Source organism: Typopeltis vanoorti, chromosome 15 (genome assembly GCF_054136105.1).
Source record: "Typopeltis vanoorti isolate ZY-2024b chromosome 15, IOZ_Tvanoo_1.0, whole genome shotgun sequence".
In the NCBI taxonomy this organism is placed as follows: domain Eukaryota; kingdom Metazoa; phylum Arthropoda; class Arachnida; order Uropygi; family Thelyphonidae; genus Typopeltis; species Typopeltis vanoorti.
In genome coordinates this window covers 103,000,042-103,022,140 of record NC_143563.1, presented here as the reverse complement: position 1 = coordinate 103,022,140, position 22,099 = coordinate 103,000,042, and the positions used below count along the sequence as shown (strand labels likewise).

The following is a 22,099-nucleotide window of genomic DNA, read 5'->3' as shown; positions in this document are numbered from 1 at the left end:
TGGTTTTGTGAGATGATGTTGTACTTCTGTAAATAGTTCTGTAGTCTGGTGTGTGTTATTTTTTCTAGAATTTTTGAGATGACTGGTGGTGTAGCTCTTGGTCTGTAGTTCTGAGTATCGTTTCTTTTGCCGTGTTTGTATATTGGCGTAATTACTGCAGTTTTTAGTTGTTGTGGAATAATGCCTGTGTCGAATATTATGTTCACGAGTTTCAAAAGTATTGGATTTATTTGTTCAAAGTGTGTTATAAGGTCTGTGAGTCTTATTTTGTCTATTCCTGGAGTGGTCTTTGGTTTTAGTTTTAGGAGTGCTTCTTTCAGTTCCTGTTTTGTTATGGGTGGAAAATACATCGTTTGTTGTTGACTTTGTGTCGGTAGTTTTTTGTTGATCGTTGGTAGTTTGTCTTTTTTGAGTTGTGTGATGTTGTTTGTGAAAGCATGGTTGAATGAGTCTGCTAGTTCCTCTTGGTTTGTGTCCTGACCGAAGCTTTCTGAATAAAATCTTGTGCTGAATTTTTATTTTTTCGGGTTACTAATTCGTTGAGTGTAGCCCATGTTTGCTCAATGTTGTCGTTATATTCCATGAATTTTTGGAAGTAGTAGCGTCTTTTTGCCCTACGAATTTTTGTTGTTAGTTTATTTCTTGTGTTTTTGTATATGGTTTGTAAACGTGTGTTACTGGGTGACTTTTTAAGTTTTTTCCATAGATTTTCTTTTTCAGTAATAGTATTACTGAAAAAGTTTTGTTGCTTTTTTGTATATTTCTGTGAATTTTAGTTGAAAATTCTCGTATAATGTTACAAGATCGTTTATTTTAAGTAGGGAATTCCAGTCTGTATTTTTTACTTGTTATCGACAATGCTCTTTAGTATGATCGAGTTTTGTCGACTTTTGTGGTGGTGGGGGGGTAGTAAACGTAATAAAACGAAGTTGAGACAAAGTAGTGATCGGCAATTTTTGCGTTAATTACTGATGATGTATATGTATGTATGGGAGCTCGTATGTTGATATGATCAATGCGTGATTGTGTTAGTGAGTTATTGAGTATTTCTTCTCTTGTTGGGGAGTTGATGGTAGGGTTTATGTTGTACTGACTGAGTAATATAATAATAATAATATAAGTACCTGGTGTCCTCTAAAGGCCTTTTGCGTATCCCTGGAGGTACGTGTACTACACTTTGGGAAACATTGTTCTAGAGACCAAATGTGGAACTTTTTCCAACAACTTCAGGCCTTAAGCAGTAGAGAGAGCCGCGCTGTCTCATATCGTGTGATGAAATTCATCTGCGAGTGAGAGATGAAATTTATCTTCCACTTTGCTAATCAGACTGGCTTTACAATGATTTTGGAGTCATTGTTAACTTAAAGCATGTTGAGTGCTTTGGTCAGCCAATACTTAACTAATTCGGTCACAATGCTATCAAGATTAAAATACGAAATGTTTTCCTCTTCATCGGAAGCATACATGCTTCTAATCTCACACAGAGCGACGAATATCGTGTTTACAACAGGAGGAATGCATTTTCAGTATGTTCGCTGGCAAAATTGCCAAGTTGGTCAGTTCGTGTTGCATCACTACTAAGACATCTTAGTTCCAGTTTGGTTTATTTATGATATAATTTCTTCTATGATAAATATATTAACAAAACATCGACGTGCATAACTTGCAGTACTGTTTAGAGAACACTTTAAGTCATTCTATCAAGTTCTAAACTAACTTTGCAATGTATAGTGCAGATATTCAAGTTTAATTGACCAGTAGAAATATTATCGGTTGTGTAATTTCTGGATGTTACAGAACTCAGAAGGGAAAGGTTGGCTACATAAGTTACCTTAACTCCTCGGCATCAGTTGAAAAGAGATAAAAATCCTGGTTCTATCAAAACTTATTTCGTAGGATTTACTCGAAATGGGGAGTGTCATATCCTACTCTTGATTCTTAATGCACAGCAACAAATATATTTTGAACATATTTTTATGTATAACAGAAAATACTGGTAATAATACTAAAAATAATAATAATAAAAGTATAAAGTTATAAAAGTATAAAATTATAAATATAATAATAATAATAATAATAATAAAAAAAATAATGGTACTATAATTAATCAAACCTGCAAATGCAATTTCATTTTAATGATTTCTGCAATTAAAACAATGTTATCTTACCTTAATTCTGGATCTACAACTGCTGTTGGATCACCTCTAGGTCCCATTTTACAAGTTCCTACTGGATGGTATATGGTGGCTGTAAATATTCTAGAAAAGCATGCAAGAAACTCATCACCCCAAGGAGGATAATGCTTGCAGGCGGCTGGCACAGAATCCAGAACTCGAGATCCAAATTTTTTAAGCGGAGCGGTTCTAGTCAGAGCCAATCCAGTTTTCAGGCCTGAGGAAGAAAGTTCAGCGAAGTAACCTATTATTGGCATGTTCCTAAAGAAGGAATCCAAAAGTCTTGCATATAGTTGGTAAGTTAATTCAATGCTATAAATCCACAGTGTTCTATAGGCAATAATGAAGTTTAGAATAGTTTTTTTTTTTTCATTCATAATGAAGCCGTACTGCTGGCTAATATTGGTTAATGGTTAATACAGCCTCATCTAACCTTGACACGGCTGAATAGTGTCCTTTTATAATATATCATTTGAACTTTTGTTCCCCCGAATTAGTGCGGTGTTATCGTTTTGGCGATACCTTAAAACATATGGGTTCTCTTGATTTCATAACATCTGAATGTCTCATGAAATGGAGCACTTGCCTTGCCAGAACTAGTGGCTGCTAATAACTGGTGGTGGCGTTTTAGTCATAAAGAAGTTCAGATGCTAAGAGAAATCAACTTCACCAATAACTATTTTGCCAGGATAATCACTTGACAAAATATGATTATTAGAACAACAAAAAACCCAAATATTTCGCTAAAGAAACAGTGAAAAATACGAATTGCAGGAGATGCCGTAACCAAAACTGCAGAAATCGTAGGTGTATCACGAGCTGCAGTATCGAAGATTATAACAGGTATGGAAACGACAAGGTGTTGTCTTCAATCGGTTCTTCAAGTTTATCACATTTTTGACTGCACATTTGGGACATATTTTGCAAGAAGAATGGCCCCAAATTCCATTATCTTATGTAAATGACTTCTCTATGTCTATTCCAAGTCGAATGTACAGTGTTCTAAAAGCCCGAGGTGGACCTACAGCTTATTAACAAAACATTCTCCAAAAAAGATTGTAGGTGTTTCCATTATTTTGATAACCAACTGAAAAAAAACTTTCAATAACTATTATGGTTATTTGCTATAGAATTTTACACGTCACAAAGACAATGGTTACATAGGCTGGGTACGATTCGTCTCTAGTTATTCATCTCTGCTTCCCAAATATGTTTTGTGCATATCCCAAAGGGTCTAAGAGTGGTTTCTGCAGGGTAGTATGGGTGGCAGTTTGAACAAGATCAAGATCAAGATAAAATAAATAAATTTCAGTTACAGAAATAGGTTAAGAGCACAAGGAATCGCTAAAATTAATATCGGTAAAATTAATAGTCAATATTGGTTTTAAAAAATTAAATGTAAGCATTAATTTAATACATCAATAATTTCCCACGGGAACGAAGAATGAATAATTTTAGGATATGTGTCATCACAGTCATATGTAAGTATTTGAGAAACATCCAAACTTGAGAAAATGCTACCTTTTGAACAATACCGCAATTTACGGATGTGACTCATGTCATCTTCATGAAAGACCCCTTTGAAGAAAACCGCTCGCTGGGGGATATTGCTCATGACGATAACATAGCATCTACGGGCTGAAATCTAAAGTAAGAAGTACTCAACTATTTCAGGTTACAGTATTTACATAAATTTCGTTCTTTGTGGTTTTGTGTTTGTGTTGTTGTGTGGATATAAAATTCAACTATTTTCGAATATTTTTTTTTGGAATATTCGTATTTAGAAGAGCCATTCTGGAAAGCTGTCAGTAATTTTAAATTATCATTAGAATTTCTATAATACATACAAAAAGTTTTGTAATCCATTTAACTGTCCGTTTATTTTAATTTTAAATTTTTAAATTTTAATTTTAATTTTAAAATGCCGTAGATACACCAGCATATAATTAAATTACATAATTAAATAATTAAATAAGAAAAGCTCGAAAAACACAGCCGCCACTAGACTCTACTCTACTCTAAGAATTCCCACCATTTAGGGGTATTTCTTTCCTGTTAAAGGGTGGGAATTCTTAGAGTAGAGTAGAGTCTAGTGGCGGAAATTATTGGAAAATTAGTATAATCATCTATAGAAGAAAAAAAAGTGTATGTATGTTTAAGTAAGATCACTTTAGAAATCGCAGTGAATTCACACACGATTTGTTTGTTTATTTACAGTATTTATTTATTGAACTTTAAGATCATAATTTTAGACAAATCAAAATATTCGGATGAATTATGAATCAAATATGAACGTGAATTAAAATATGAATATAGAAGAAAATACGGATGAGCTATGAAAAAAAATGTATGTTTAAGTGACACCATCATATAATTAAATTATTCAGAAAATCTCGAAACACTGCCGCCATTACGACTCTGTCTACTCTAAGAATTCCTACCCTTTAACAGGAAAGAAATACCCCATAATGTATTGGAAATTAGTACGCCCATCTATAGACAACCAAACATGAAGATAATGATGGATGTGTGTCACCCTGGGAAAATTCCAAGATATCTTATCTCAAAAACATCGCCCACAACTCCATAGCCAAACCAAAACACCATGTGATATCACAGAGAGACATATGTTCGCCAGAAATTTCCAAACACATAACGTCACGATTCTTATCTCTAAATATCACCAAACACACCACGTGATGTCCCTGAGAGACGAGGGCCCAGCGAAATTCCAAACTCTATTATAATAACAAGCATCCACGTCACGATTCCTTATCTTATCTTGATCTTGACAGAAGTGTCCCACCAATCACGACACGATTCCTTATCTACTAATATATCTCCCTTTCCCATTCAAAACAACAACGTCACTTATTTACAACTAACAAATGACGTCACTAATCTACATCTCATAACAACAAACATTCACATCACGATTCCTTATCTTATCTTGATCTTGTCAGAAGTGCACCACCAATCACGACACGATTCCTTATCTCTAATCATCATCCATAATTCCATACGCGAACAAAACAAACAACGTGACGTCATACACATATATGCCCCAGGGAAATTCCAAACATTCCAATCTCATGGCGTCACGCACACAATGACGTCACAATTCCTTATCTTATCTTATCTAGATCTTGTTCAAACCGCCACCCATACTACTCTGCGGTTTTAGAAAGGAGTGGTCGAATTTCAAAACCGCTTGTTTAGTGGATTTCAAGATTATTGAACAAGTGGATTTTTTGTAGAGGAAATTAAAATCAGAGATGATATGGTGAAAATTATTTGCTCTCTTAGAATTGAATTTTTTTTTTTTGGAATATCGAGATAATATCACACGAAACGCATTTTTTTCTCTGGTTTTAAAAGAATTTGGGAAAGCTCAGTGCGAAGCCCACTTCCTTTATCACACAATGATTTTTTGGTAAAATGCAATTTTGTGGCAATATTAAATCTAAGTGCCTTTTTATTCCAGCAAGGAAAGTTGCAATAATCTTATTAATATCAATAATAATAATAATAATAATAATAAATAAACGTAATTTGTTTATATTAATTTTTTTATGTTGCTTCTACCCGCAAAAGGTAAAGATTTTTTTCCCCTTTTTCTTAAACAATTTTATATTTTTTTTGTAATTATTCATTTTACATCGTCCGGAAATCTTGCTCTAGAAACTAAAAATGAAACTTTTTCAAGCCAATTCAGGACTCCAATAAGCGTGGCGGTGATTTCACACTGGACGATGAAATTCATCTCGCTCTCACAAAAATCCATGCCCAAGGCAGAATTCGAACCAGCAGCGTGTCGGTTAGAGATCGGGAACAACAAACATTTGGCTAACCAGCTGGCGACTGAATTGTCGATCTAACTGTAAATATTAACCTCAACGAATATTTTTTTAGTAATTAGTTTTACATGTTTAAATACTATTCTTATGGTCTTTAGATCAGAATACTCGTATACCTCCGAAACGATGTTACATGAAGTACTCAGAAAATAGTTCAAAGGAATTTTACATTCTGACTTTAAAGTTCGATTTCCTCGTAAGTTTAGTTTTTGATTTCTTGTTTATGAAATATGAACTTCAGTATTAAAAACAGGCAATTAATAAATGTCCTTATTATGGAATTTTATTGAATGTCGCCCCATTTCATAAATCATTTATGAAATGGGGCGAATGATTTATCTTATTCAAACACATAATTTTATAAGTGAAGACATTTAACATGTCCATAATTTTAAGGAAAAAATGAAGACAACTCAAGAAACTGTCACGGTAATACAACTCACCTTCCACAATAGTGAGAATGTCGTGAGGATGAGTTAGATAGCGTGGTTGAATAATTGGTGGATCGTATGGATTTGTGGATCTCAGCTTAATATATCCTCGACTCTTCGGTCTCAGTAAAACGATGTTCATTGTATACGAGTCATGATTCGCATATGGCTTGTAGTAGGTATCCCATGACTGAAAGAAAAAATAATTTGAGTGAGCAGATATAAAGAATTAAACCTATCTTATTCAAACAGAAATTCGGTAACATACGAAATCGGAAAATAGTTGTTTAAATTTCAAAAATGCCACTGACCAGTGTGTCAAGTTTTAAACTAATAATATCCTGTTTAGTTATAAATGCTAACAAACTCCTCTCCCTCTAGATGATTTATGAATGCTGCAGTTCCAGTACCGTGTAAAATTCGAACACCACTGCTCATATAACGGAGTATGACGACTATTCTGAATCACTTGTCTTTTTTTAATGCACTTGAAATATCACAGATAAAGAAAGGGTGATTCACTAATAAAAGGCTACATATTTCTGAGCAGAATTCGTTCTGTTTAATTTAGCAATACTATTTAATTTATTTAAATTAAGGGGATATTAAATCCCAAAAATTATTTCAAAGCCGAACAAGAAACTCAAAGATCGTAAAATAGTTTCATGCCGAATATAGTAAATAGTAAGCTATAAAAGTTTCGGCGGATCGTAGCGTAAGCTAAAGCACATAGTTCAACACTAGGGCAACTCGTAACAAAGGTGCGTAAAGTTCTGATCACTATTCTTAGTATTTGCCACAATGTAAAACACATCTCCTAGGACATGTATGATGAAACCGGTCGAAACCGGTCTGGGTAGTGGCCTTCCACCATAATGTATAACATCATACATCTCTTAGGAGATGTGTTTTACATTATATGGCAAATACTAAGAATAGTGATCAGAACTTTATCCACCTTTGTTACGAGTTGCCCTAGTGTTGAACTATGTGCTTTAGCTTACGCTACGATCCGCCGAAACTTTTATAGTTTACTATTTACTATATTCGGCATGAAACTCTTTGATTCCGATCTTTGAGTTTCTTGTTCGGCTTTGAAATAATGTGGGATTTAATATCCCCTTAATTTAAATAATGTTACATCGCCGAAGCCTATTGGCTCTTTATTTAAGTAATAGCAATACTAATTACAATACATCTCCGGCTGTTTTCCAGTAAGCTCTCTGGTCAACCTCAAAACATTCGGTTTCAACATACTTGGCAATGAAAAAATGAATATTTAATATCATATATATATTGTATTAATATATAAGAGGTATCAAAATTTTTGTCTGTATGGTATCTCCCCAGTTGTATTCAAAAGTTCTCTCATTAATTAGCCATTCTTCTAGATCACATCTTTCATTATCAGGTGGGCATTCATTGTATACGGGCTGCCAAAAGTTACCACCCACCTACGGATCCATTCGTCTCGCAGAGTCTCCTCTAAAATAATGGAACTGATCTTGAACACTATCTTCACGTGCAATTGATATGGCTTGCCATCATCTTGTCTACTTTCAACTCTAATGGATAGATAATTTTTTCGTCCATAATTGCCTATTACGGTCGATGATTTTTTTTCCTTTTGAATATCCACAGGGCTCTATTTTATACATAAATAACCTTCATTGATTTATGGATAGTTTTACTGCCAATTATACTCAATTTCACTTACTCGTTCAACCAACCTCACAGTATTCAAACACTCCGGCTTCAAAATTTATAACTAGTGCTTTAAACACAACATTAATATCTTTCTTTGATGTGGTGAGAGTTAAATGAAAAATTTAACTGAAAGTTAAATGAAAAATTTCATTTAAATGAAAGTTAAATGTGATCAAGTTACATTCAATGCTACCTATCGAAACAATTTGTCATGCCTTTCTTTTCTAACAAAAAGAATTCATCTTAGTTGGCCTTCTCTTACCATAACTCTACATATACTACATAACTTACCAGATACTCGTATATCACCTGGTCTTTTTCTTGGACTAGCGTTATCTGTTATTTGGCATAAGCACACATTAGTAACATTCTCAACCTCTAAAATAGTGCCGTCCGTTTCCTCTGAAAACGAATCTTTACAATATGCGAGTTCGAAATACCTCCAATTTTTGAATACCGTTCTCATGTTGGAGTGTTCATCCGAAGCCTACCTAAAATGCTTTCCAAAGAAGAACGGTTTGGTTGATCATTGTCCCTCTTTCTGACTAACCTCATCCATATGAAACATTGTTTCATCTTATATATTTATAATCTCATAGGCTTTGCTGCACGGATGTAATCCACCTTGTACTCTGCACAAAGCCTACGAGCAGCAGCGGTAGCGCCACATCTTTTTACAGTCCGAATGCAAACCTACTGAGTGGTTTTTAGTTTTCCTCTCTCATTCTACCTGCTTCTGTTATCTGTTATTTCCAAAGCAATTAAATGGTACGAGGAGAGTGACTGAAGTCTCTCAATTTCGTGCATTTTCGGCCAGTATGTTTTGTACGATGAAAAACTACCACTAACTCTCCCCTCGCTGAAAAAGCCTTTATATTCGACGGCATTCGCGAAAATATTTTAACTGAAAGAAAAATATCGCTCGTTCCTCACTAATATGCTCTGGAGGCTGTCTTTCGCATGAAACGAGAAGATCTATTTGCAGTTCAATTTTTTTTCACTTTGTGAAAGAGGTGGAATTATAGTTCGCCCACCGTTTGTAGATCTCTCCTTGGCATTTTGCCAAGAATAGTCGATTCATGCTGAAGGGGAGAAAGAAATGAAGGATGTACGAATTGGTCGCCAACATGCGAAATCACGTGCTTTCTTGTCTGTCGCTGTACTAGCTTGATTTTTGTTGTCGCATTTTTGCATTATTTTTTTATTATTAATTTGTATGATGGATCCAGTACAATCAACAAGTTCTGTTGTTAAACGTTTCAGTAGCTCTTGCAAAAGAATATTGAATAATGTGCTGACATTCTGCGAAAAAGAATCGTCTCCTTGTTCCCCTTTCTCAAGTCATAAAACGTGCAAGTGCAATTGCGGGCGTATCGGGGTCGACTGTTAAAAGAATTCGTAGGGAATCAAAAGGTGAAGGTAAGCCAAAATTTAAATCTCTTAAAAAAAAGCGCCAGAGTAAAGAAAACCATCTAAACCGTAGCTTTGAATGATTTTGATGTAGACGTTATAAGAACTATTCACGAATTTTACGAATTCGAGAAAAGAGTGCCAACTATTCCGAAATTGATTCCTGTGCTTAAAGAAAAAATTAATTTTCCTTGGAAAAGAGAAACTTTAAGGAAAATACTTCATGAAATCGGATTTTGTTTTAAAAACTCCAGAATAAAAGGAAACTTATCATGGAGCGAAGTGACATTGTTTTATCTAGAACGCAGTATTTGAGAGCAATAAGACGTTTCAGGGAGGAGAAAAGACCGATTGTGTATCTAGATGAAACTTGGATTGATAGTAATTTAACTTATGGAAAATGTTGGCAGTCTAAAGAAGAATGTGGAGTGCTACAAACCGGAAATGCTTCGCGGCGCATAATAATTTTGTGTACGGTGGAGAAATGTTTTTTTTTTTACCGAATTCAAACTTACTATACAAAGCCAATTACCATTGGCAAATGAATTCTACGATCTTCGAAAAGTGGGCAGAAGAAAAACTGATTCCAAACCTTCCTAAAAATGCTGTTATAATTGATAACGCTATCACTCTATTCGATCAAACAAAGTTCCAAATCGGTCTAATAAGAAGCAGGTTCTTATGGATTGGCTCTCTCCAAATAACATTTCGCATTTCCCAGATATGCGAAAAATTGAATTGCTTAATTTGGTCAAAAGAAACTCGCCCACAACTAAACTATTTAAATTCGACACGATGCTTAAAGAGTATGGATTTCTAGCTTTGAGGCTACCACCATATCATTGCGATATTAATGCTATTGAGTATGTTTGGGTAGAAGTGAAATGTTTCATTCGCCATCGCAACGTAACTGGAGATATTGACATGTCGAAACTTTTTAAGCTTTCAGAACAGGCGTTTGAAAATATTGCTTTCATGTCACCTCATTTGAAAATATGTATTGGGACAGAGACGGAATTATCGAAGAATTATGCGAACCTTTGGTGATCAGTTTAAGTGCAAGTGATGGCGATTCGGACACCGATTCAGATGACTATGAAGATTAAAAGGATTTGATAATGGTATTTTTTTCCAACCTTTTTTGCATGGGTTTGTTAAAAGAGTCACAATAAGTCATAAATAATTAATCGGTTTAGGACATTAAAGTGTCTCAGTTCTCACAACTGTAAGTTTAGCATATCTAAGTTCATTTGAAAAAATTTCTGTTTTTTTATATAACTATTTTTATTTTATAGAAAACTTTCTTAAAAATAAACTTAGTTAAATCTTTGTTTTATGCTATACATTTTTTAATTTTGTTAGTACTCTACATACATTTTTCCAACTGTTATATAAGAAAAATAGTTACACTTTAAAAACTACAATGTTCGTAAAAGAAAAGCTATATTTTCCGACCTGCTCTATTATCGGAATGGATTCTCCTTTTTCTGACATGCGCAGAAGTGTCGAGGGACCTCTAATCGGTGGGCGAACTATAGCTGCCGTGTGATATACGACACTGTCGTACTGTCGGGTTGAGTTTGGTTGTAGTTACCGTCGAATCAATTAAGGCTAAAGCTATATTAAGTACGTTAACCGCTAGTGCTTTAAGTCCGGTCTGCTTGTTTTGTCTGATGAAGAAAAATTCGTCTTCTCCGTGAGGCATCTAGATTTAATCGATCTCAAGGCATTGAAGTATGGAAAAAACGCGACATAGTCCTTGTGATTGTCTTATGGTGAAAACCCATCTATAGAAAAAAGCGTTCACCACTCAACTGCCTTGCTCCTCCTTTTTTTTATAATAACAGTTTTATTCAATCACAAAAAGCTGTTCTTTATATGCTCCATTTGGTGTTAGCTGATGTAAGAGAATCCGAGTAACTGAAGAATAAACATGCAAATAACATCTACATTCTGGTGTATTTCGCTTTGAAGAGAAATGTATATAATTACAAAGTATAGAATTCAAAGCAGTTCAAAGCAATATCTTAAATTACATATGATATTGAAATAGCAATTTGAGCTTTAAATATCCCACCACAGAATAGAGGGTTATGTACCTCATCCGAAAAGCCCATGATTCGTCGAAACGACTGGCCACCGTCTGTCAGTATGCTGCCAGATACAAAGTGAATTTGAATATCCGGGAAATCATCTGAGTAATTAGCATACTTTGTCTTGATAAAACCAAGTCCTTCTACACCTCCAGCGCTTGTTAATGAACCTATAAATAAAATAAACGTTTGAAGATAAAATTGGAATTATAAATGTAATCTTCCTATGTCTTAAAGACCTTAATTTTATTTCAAAATGATCATCATTGTCTTAAGTCCCGTGGATACAAATGCTTCTTCTATAGGGCTACAGACCTCATGTAAAAAGTAAGCATGTATAAAAGAGCAGAATTCCTTTTTCGAAGCCATCTGACTTTTTGAAGGGACTAACAGAAGGAACTATATCAAGGCTGTAGCGTTTGCTATTTAGGAGTCTAAACAAACATATTATGAAATATAGTCTCGGAATTCAATAGTTCGGAAAGTGCTTGTCTTTTTGGTCTGGAGTTTGAATACAAGGTTTTTGTGGCCAAGTACTCTATCATATCATTTTTCCCACATTAATCATTTTCTCATATTCAACTGAAGGATTTACAGTAGAAGTAAATAATTTTTGTAGAAGTAAATAATATCGGTTTGGCAAATTGTTGAAACATTGAATACTGAAATGGAAGCAAAGGGATTAGCTGCTAGTGCTACCCACAGTAAACTACCAACCACACATATCGAAAGTGACCGTAGGGTCACTTTCGATATGTGTGGTTGGATAATACTACGAAGGATAATAAGTAAAAACCTCCATTCGTCGGCCTACATGTCGAATGCGGAGTTTCAGCATCGACAGGAACGATTATCTGAACCTGCACCGCTAAACATTGAGAATCGAAGCTCGCATCATGGGTTTCCATGGTAGGACAGCAACATGCAAGGCCCACATTAACCGAACGAAGATGCAGCGTCGCTTCAGTTGCATATTGGTTTGGGTAATGTGCAAAAAGTAGATGCAGTGGGGGCATGGATGCTTGGAAGGCCGTGTTATGGAGCGACGAAACACATTACATCCTCTACCGAGCAGATGGTTGGGTGTGGCGGATGCGCGGTGAACGTCTCTTACCAGAGCGCGTTACTCGAACAAAGAAATTCGGAGGTATCAGTATGATGGTATGGTTTGTTTACCTTCGATTGACCTCGGACCTTAGTTGTTGTGCTACGAACATTCAACTGAGAGGTTTTTGAACATTCTCGACAATGCGATGCTTCCTGCTTTCTGGCGTTTCTACCATACTAACCATTGTCTCTTTCATCAAGACAATGCACCTTGTCATAACGTTGCAGCTGTAACTACATAGTTTGTGAACATGACCGTCACCACACTTTACTGGTTTCCACAGATCCCTGATCTCAACCGTCTGCCAGATGATGTGGAGCTTCAGGTGAGGTGAAGGGACGTCCGCCCCACAACAGTCCAGGACCTCATTTGCATGCTTAGAAAGCAATCAAATGAGGTCCTGGACACACACACACACACACACACACACACACACACACACACACACACACACACACACACACACACACACACACACACACACACACACACACACACCATGCTTGATGCTTTAACTGTGCTCTAGTTCAAATTAAGCTGAAGATATTCTGATATTTATTGTAATGAGTAAAAAATTGGAATCTGAAGCTGATTATCTGAATTAACCTTGCGAAATTTAGCGGTGCATCACTTCAAAGATTACTCGACGATATAATCAAATTCTCTTCTTCATTATCTTAAATAAGATGCTTATTTAAATTAGTAACATTTATTTTAATCATTAGAAATTAACATTTCTGAAACCGCTTAGAATGTGTTGCGATGTTACGAAAAATGTATCCTAGGTTAAAATCTATTTGTAACATTTTAAATCTCTAACTACTATGGAAATGTAATACATTCTCATTGCAAAATAATAAATAAAAAAAAAACATCAGCTAATAGCTTTTATATCCTCACAGGACTCTTTTAGCCCTATCTGACTTTGGGAGACTAAGTGGGCAGTTCAATCTCCCACTATAGCCAATCATAGCTGTCCGAGACTATCATTAATTTAAATCAGTAACCAGTGAAGAGACTGGTAAACAAGTGCTGCCATCCCGTGGCCCCTAACTTTAACCCGATTTGTTATTGTCAAAATTAGTATGTGGTCTACGGTCGATTTCTTGAATTTACGGGACGACAAACCCGAGTTTCCGGGAGAAAAAATACTCTTGCTCTTGCCAGAGATCGACCAATTTGCGAACTGGTCGAAGAAAGGCTCAGATAAAGTTTCTCTAGTCGATGACTAGTACGGAACCGAGGTCTTTCTTCTGGCGGCCGAGTTTTTAGGAAGAAAACGTGACTTGCACAACAACATTTTACTAAAGTAATATTGAAGTTTATCTTTACATATCCAATTCCTCAATTTCGAACTGATTTGCAATTACTTCATATTGATGAATATCAACAAAAGATCAAATTTGGTTCCATTAGAACGCTAATCTAAAAAAAGCAATAATTTCAACAGCATTTTACTTATATATTTACTTAACTTATATAACGCACTATCTGCGATTAGATACAGTGCATAGCTTGCAAAATGCTCAAGGAAGCAACTAATCACTTACCTGTCCTCAGTAAACTATACCTTGCAAGTTCATATAGATTTAATTCTCTTGATACCACAAAAGATATGGGATAATCTATAAGGAAACATAATCCTCCAGCATATATGTGATCCTGTAGGTTATAGCCAACTGGAAGGTTAACAACAACAGGAATCTAATAAAACATAAAAATACATTAAAATTTAAAAACACGCATTAATTAATACTGAAATCAAAGCTGCTTAGTGAATTCTGCATTACATTTATACAAGGTCTAGCAGAAAATTAATGATATGATTTTTTTTTAAATCTCGACAATTTGCAGCATTATGAAAAAACCGACGATGACGTGGTATGTTAGATTGATTTCTGCTCTTTCCATCAGTAACAGTTTCTTGTCAGTGGGTTGATGACCTGTAGAGTTATTGTGTTTTTAGTAGGTGTATATATGTGTTCGCCACGCAAATGAGAAGCGAAATCTTGAACAACATTGTGCGATTAAATTTTGCGTTAGGCTGAACGACAATGCTAACAAAACGTTCCATAAATTTAGCGGAAGTACACATATCCGCCTGCAATGTACTTTTAATAGGGGTTAAATGTCCGCCTTATCAAAAAGTAATTAAATTCATATCCCCATTGGCAATCTGAGACTGTACGGACGTGTTGCCCAGCTGTGTATGTTTATGGGAAATTCTGATTATAATTTTTCCTAGAGTTCACTGTGCTTCAGAATTTGTGTTATATCACTCAGCATTCCGTGCTGTATTTGCAGTTCCAATATATTCTTGAAGCTTTTCCATTAGAGAAGTCTCGTTTATGTAGGCAGAAAAAGAACACTTATTGAATAAGGTATGCTGTTATTGCTCTATTCAAATCATTTTTAATTCAATAATAATAAAATTTGATGCAACTGATTTTCTTAGCAACCAATAGTAGTAAGTCCTTGCTATATTTTCATATTTCTGCCATCTGTCTCGATATATAGGGAATTTAAATTTCCATATGTCGATTTCTTGGTTTCAGCTAGTAAACGTTAATATAGTCTGATGGTATTCAAATAATCGAACAGTCCTTTTCTTGAGCTACTGCATGAATCCCTAAGATGTACACAAATTAACAACAACAACAACAAAAAAATAATTCTAATCCTTTTGTTCTCTGGAGTCATGTTTTCCTTCAGTTTTGAAAGATCTCGGTAAAATGCTTCTTTTGTAGTGTTAATATATATCTAACATTCTGCATAAATTTCACAAAGTCTTTTACTGTTTAGAAAATATAATACATATTTAGTGAACGTGTTTGTCACAAGTTCAGAATCTCATTTTTATTGTCTTCTACCTCTGCGTATTCTACTGGAAAGCGTGAGCATTTTATTTGTTATCATTTCACCCATCCACCAGGAGATCCAATTCCATCTGTGATACATCACGAATCACATAATTCCTATCGTGAAATTAAGTATGCGTGACTCTACAATAATATGTTCAAAGCTGTTTTTTTTTTGTTTTGTTTTATGTGTAAACCGTCGAAGCTTTGAAAAAATCTAAATAATTCATCTCATATTCAATGGTCATCACTTAACGAAAAGTTGCGATGCTTTGCTTGCTTGATATATACTGTAAGAAGGATATTCTACAATAGAATCTTGATTAAGTTATTCATTATTCTCTCAATAGCCCTTATATTGACTGGCTAAAAATATAAGTCTTGGTATAAACATTGTGAATTTCCAATAGAGAGAGAGAGAGAGAGAGAGAGAGAGAGAGAGAGAGAGAGAGAGAGAGAGAGAGAGAGAGAGAGAGAGAGAGAGAGAGATGATTTCTAATCTTAACGAGCTAATGAAACAATCCTCAGCCTCAGCTGTTTAATTAACCCAGACCTGCATTTATGTGCCAATGAGGAATATGCCATCAGTTGACAGAAGGCGTTTAAAAAAATCGACAATTTCTTTCTTCCGTAAAGCGTATTTACTCACATAACACATCCTCTATCAGTGCCGTCTCTTCTTTTTCTTCTTTACTCTTACCTTCATCAATATAAACACTAAGACTCGCATTTGACTCAATATTTTCTGAATTGTCTAAAATGTTTAGAATTGATTTTAGCTCTTCTAACTGACGTTAGCTCAAATTTAATTGTATACTCTTTGATGAATAAGTTGGTAAATGATTGCAGCTTGCATTTATCATACTAATTGGATGATTTTTTCCCCCAGATATATTTATTGTTTTTACAAAGTTTTTCTTATTGGCATATAAGTCTAAGGTTTTGAGTAATCAACAGATCAACTTCAAAATCAAAGTACATCAGGATATAAGAATAAACATTATATATCTTTTTAATAAATAGTTTCATTTACTATTATTGCTGTTTAAGTTTTTAAACATTTATTCTTAACGCTATTTTAAGGGGATATTAAATCCTGCATTGTTTTAAAACCAAAAAAAAAACCCAAGAAACCATTGTTTTAAAACAATGTGGGATTTAATATCCCCTTAATTTAAATAATGTTTATATCGCCGAAATGAAGCCTATTGGCTCTTTATATTTAAGTATTCTTAACGCGTTTGTGCCATATAAACATTCGCGCACATGACATTACATTATCACTGTACACCTCCTGCAACAGTTTCAAACACTCGGTCGGCGATTTCTTCAATTTCACAAGGAATTTGAGATTAATGCGCTGCTAAAGTTTAACGTTAGACATTATTCCAGCAAAGCGACTTCACACACGTTTCTTTTATAACTGCCTACAGACTATAAGCGTCAACGAACAATGCATATCTCAACTGCTTCTAGAATCTTCAAGGTCATTCACGGCGCAACCGCAACAAACTGCTGCGAGTACACGATTTAACAGACACACCTCGTGTGTATATATACAGTATATACAGTATATATATATCAGGGGCAAATATTCCAGGTGTGCGGTGCTCATCCATCAAATATCAGTATCACCGATATTATATATTTGCATTTATTCCCGTTAAAGACTCCCCCAATTGTTTGCAGACTTCCCCGATTCCTAAAATTGAACACATTATACTAATTCTTCATTGTCCTCTTCACGAGGGTAATAAAGCATTTATGCTTCATGAAGAAGCACTTTTCGGCGTGTAAACATTGCGTCACATTCGCGTTAATAGCCCAGGTGTGCTTTCAAAATGCATACACCTTTGAGCCCTTTGAAAACATGTAAAGAGGGCGCAGTGGGTCAAATTTTTAGCGTTTTAGTATTTTTAAACCGCTGAGAAGGCGAGGCTGGGTGAGCTAACATTTTGTGCTGTGATTGGTTATTGTATGAACCAATCCAATTGAATGTTGTCACTTGTCATGAGTTGAGTGCTTTCTGTATGCGATGGCTGTATTACAAACAGCTGTTACACTTGTTTTCTGGAAATGAAAATTTGGAAGTGGATGTTAGGAGAAAAATGCTAATTGTTTTTTCTTTTGCTTGTGCAGTTCAGGTTGCAAAGTTTATTAACAGTATACAGACATTTTTATTCTAGTCTTCGGAAACAACAGACAGTAAAAAATATCTATATTTCTGAATACAAATGACTATTCTGTGTATTATAAGACGTTGATCTACAACAAAATACCAACATATGTGAGATTGATAAGACAGAAGAACTGCCGATACTAAAAATAATAACAATAATAATAAAAAAAACTAATGAATGTAGGATTCCTGAGAGTGTGGATAATTCCGATAATGATCGGATGTTATGTATACCGAGTCTTAGTAAACAAAATAATATTCTTGGAAAACGGAGCGAAATATAGACAAAGCAGAGAAATACACATAACATGTGCAACACATTTTATGAGATGATGTGCTGCTCCATCAAACCATATTTATTCTTGCAATACTCTCTCTCTCTCTTTCTCTCTCTCTCTCTTCATAAGTTTTTTTTTAATTATGCCATCATAAATTCACTTATTCATGTTTAGACTTTATAGGATCATGCTATTCGCTCTACCCAGCAATTTATAGGATACACATATCACAAATGATAATTATTAATAATTCGTTTACCATTAACGAAAGTTTTTCTACTCACACTTATTCTTTCCTATTCTCACATGTCTTATAAATGATGGTTCACATATTTTCATCTTTGAGTATTTCAAATATACCAACCAAATATAGCATTCACCTTCATTGTTGTTTTTTTAATAAATCCTACAGCAAACAGATTGTTCCCCCACTCTATGCCGAAGTATTCAAAGTTATCCTGCATTTAATTACATTGGAGCAATTAAGATGAGCGCTGATGCGCTATGCACTCTCAAACTTTCATACATTGGTAAAAATGCAATCAAACAGTGCCCTGTCTGCAGAGGGGGGGTCAAACAGGGCACTTCCTCTAGTGATCGAGTAAAAAAATTCCGCAAATTATAATCGTAAAAGTGATTGAGATATGTAATCTTACACCCTCGACCCTGGAACGCTTTGTCTGTCTTAAAATTTTATTATGGATCGGCCTGTTTTGGCCCATGGCGGGGCAGCCATAGAACACGTGTTTTATTGCAGCAATAAAACAAGTGTTTCTGTTGTGAATAGAGACCAGGTCGTTTGCCCTCTGTGTCTATTGAGTCACTGAGTGAAGTGTGAATTGTAAATTTATAGTGAAGCAAATTTAAACAGAAAACCGCTTTTTTAAAAGATAAGTGTATGTAATTTAATATTATTTTGAATATTAAATTACATAGTATTTTAATATTATTTTACTTGTTAGTTTTATGATATTTTTTGCTTTTAAACTGAAATAATTTAATTTAGGATTTTGGGATCAATTAATTAGTTGATTTTTAATACAATATGCCGATCAATTTTTTTATATTTGAAATTGTGCTAAAACTGTATTAATTTTGAATTCTTTTTTTTTTAATTCCAAGAATTAAAGATCATTAAAATCGATGTAAAATGAAAATTATGTATTAATAGTTTACATCGACAAATAATTACATCAAAAATGCTAAAAGACGTTTATTGATGTAATTATTTAATTAAATCAATAATTATAAAAATGTATAATTATTTGTAATTATTTGTCTCCAAGCTTTGCCCCCCCCCCTTCCCTGGAAAATTGTCTGCGGAAGCCCATGCATACGGTCAAATTGACGTGAAATTTGTGGCGCGTGTTGCATAACCCGCACGACAGCACACCCAACCGAAATAGGCACGCGATGCCACTGATATATATATTATACGTTGGCAACACGTTTCTAGTAACAGTCTAAATTTTTTGGAATAGTTTTATTTAATTTCCAAAACGTTCATAAAATTGTGGCTGCCTTCTTCTTGCTGTAAAGTCTTCAGTTTAAAGTGAAATAAAGAATAAATGTTTCCGTACCGATAAGAATCACTTTAATGCGTTCGGCCGGTAGATTGAAAACAAAAAGCGAATCAACGGAACGAGGGAGAGATGTCACCAAGAGCTTCTCACTTAGCATTCTTATCATATCAGACAACATTTGGATGAGAATGACTGCTGACGTCTTTCACATCTTTCCTCATAAGTTGTCTGTTAATTTAGTTCTCAAAAAGAAACATAATACTAAGGTTAGGAGAAACTGCTGTGTCTTTTAAATTTCCTAGATGAATATGTCACAGGCCATCATACGTCAACATGATATCCATAGTTTGCTGATTCACACAATATTTTGAAGGAAAGAGGAAGTCATTCCGTATCCTAACAGAAACACTGGAACGAAAATGGCCAATGAGAGTTAAGCTAGCACAGAATAATTAGATTAATAGAACAAAAATTATTAAAAAATTGCAGAAGTTGGCTTACGTTTGATATCATTAATTAATTATTTTACCTTGTAAAATAAGCCACCTTCCTCGCTTTATGCAAGTTGATCTCCCACAATAAAAGCGAACCGTTAAATTTTTATTAAGGAAATAATTAGAGAAATAGACAGGAACAATTTCGTAAGTAATTAGCAAACAACATTAAATTTTTAATAACATAATTTTCAGTTATGACTTACCGCCTTCACTGTTAAGAGTACAGTTAAATAAATAAATAAATAAGTAAACCTACTGACATCTCTTATTCTTACAGTGAGTAAACTCGAGTTTATCGGCAAAAAAGACGAGTTTCCAGGAGGAAAAACCCATTTGCCCGTGCCAGAGATCGACTAACTCGGGAACCGGTTGAAAAATGGCTCAGAAAAGTTCCTGTAGTCGGCAACTAGAATTCAATTTACCTCTTTCTAGCTATGGACGGAAACGGCATTTCTACAGAGGCTATATCTTACAGTAAAAGGAGCGGGAACGAAAACGAAGCGCGTGTTACAAGTACCAATGATAAAAATATGCGGACAACTACATATATCATTAGTTCAAACAAAAAATAAAAATTATTTTTAAGGAAATGCACACAAAACTAATGGCCAAATGTATTTAGAAAATCAATTCTCAAAAATCACAAACTTGAGAACAATCGTTTTCAAATCACGCAGATGAATTACAACTTCAGTGTATTTATATAAACGGATTAAAAGACATCTTTCTCCAACGGACTGCACGTGAAAGATGTAACACCATTTACTAGATCTGATTTGTCTGAATCACAGAAACTAATGTAATTCTGGTGCTCATCTACACCTGTTATTGCAGGTCTATTCAAATGACGAATTTGAAAGACCAAAAGAGCAAGGACTGCAATAAACTACAGCATGTGATAGAACATTAACGTTACTCTTTCGAAAAGCATAAAAATTTCGGTAATTTGCAAATAATACGATGTACTCGTAAATTTGTTTTTCATTGTCTTTTCAGACCACCCTCGTAAGGAAACCTGGAAAGGTTCATATTACTTAGAAGTCTGGTTTGTCAGATAAATCTTTCACATAAGAAACCAAAATCCAGCAATTTTTTCTGAAGGAAAACAAAGATAAAGGCCATCTTGAGAATAAGATTCGAATTTTAACCTTTTGAGAAAAGTGTATTTAATATGCTTGTTGAAAACCTTTCAAGGTTTCAGGTTGATGTTGCAAATTATAGAAATAGGGGATATAAATTATAATTTCATATCCCAATAATTGACGCTGAATCAATATTTCCGAATTCGCTGGAAAGCTTAATGTGAATATTCCCATCAAGAGATAAATTTCTGCAGAGCGAACAGAAGTAGTGCAGTGACCACGAAAGATTTGGAATTGGAACGAATTAAACTAGAACAGATTAGTGACACCAAATGTGAAGGGATTGGGCCAAAAATTGTCACTATGCCACGAAGATGGAAAACATGAATACTGAAGAAAGTCTGTGGTGGCTGAAGATGATATGGTGACAGATACGTTAAAATGTTTAATGAATATTTTATTGAAGTATTTCATTTTGAAGGATGAGAAAGAGCATTGAATATAAGCAGGGAAAGATGGAGATTAGAAGCTGATGAATATTAAATGACAGATATTAAGAAGAGTGCTGTTAATTAGGCTGCAAAACTGAATGGAATATCATAAAAAGTCATTCAAAAATGGGAAAAGAATAATTTTCTTTTGATGTTAACTGAGTCTTAGGACAATGTATAATAGAAGACGATTTCAACATGGGGCGCGATGTAGTTCATCTTGAATTACATCGTTCGGTAGCAGACCTTTGATTTTTTATTTGTATCTGGAGCAGGGTGTATAAATAATAAAACAAAAATAAAAATCCAATTTAATTCAAACTTATCCACTAATATACTGTTTGTTACCTATAGTTAATGGAAGCTAAAACAATAACAATAAAAACTGTTCATCTGTGTGTGTGCAATTTC

At 34.5% G+C, this 22,099-nt stretch overlaps 1 protein-coding gene across 1 annotated transcript in view; it reads right to left on the bottom strand.

Moving 5' to 3' along the window:
- Positions 1-22,099, bottom strand: part of LOC150099041 (glucose dehydrogenase [FAD, quinone]-like) — a 43,889-nt gene that overhangs the window by 9,259 nt on the left and 12,531 nt on the right. Inside the window, exons 7-10 of the mRNA XM_090405800.1 lie at positions 14,331-14,484; positions 11,679-11,842; positions 6,475-6,652; positions 2,169-2,391 (exon numbers count right to left, since the gene is read on the bottom strand). Coding sequence (XP_090261926.1) covers positions 2,169-2,391; positions 6,475-6,652; positions 11,679-11,842; positions 14,331-14,484 — 719 coding nt within the window. The remainder of the gene's footprint in view (positions 1-2,168; positions 2,392-6,474; positions 6,653-11,678; positions 11,843-14,330; positions 14,485-22,099) is intronic.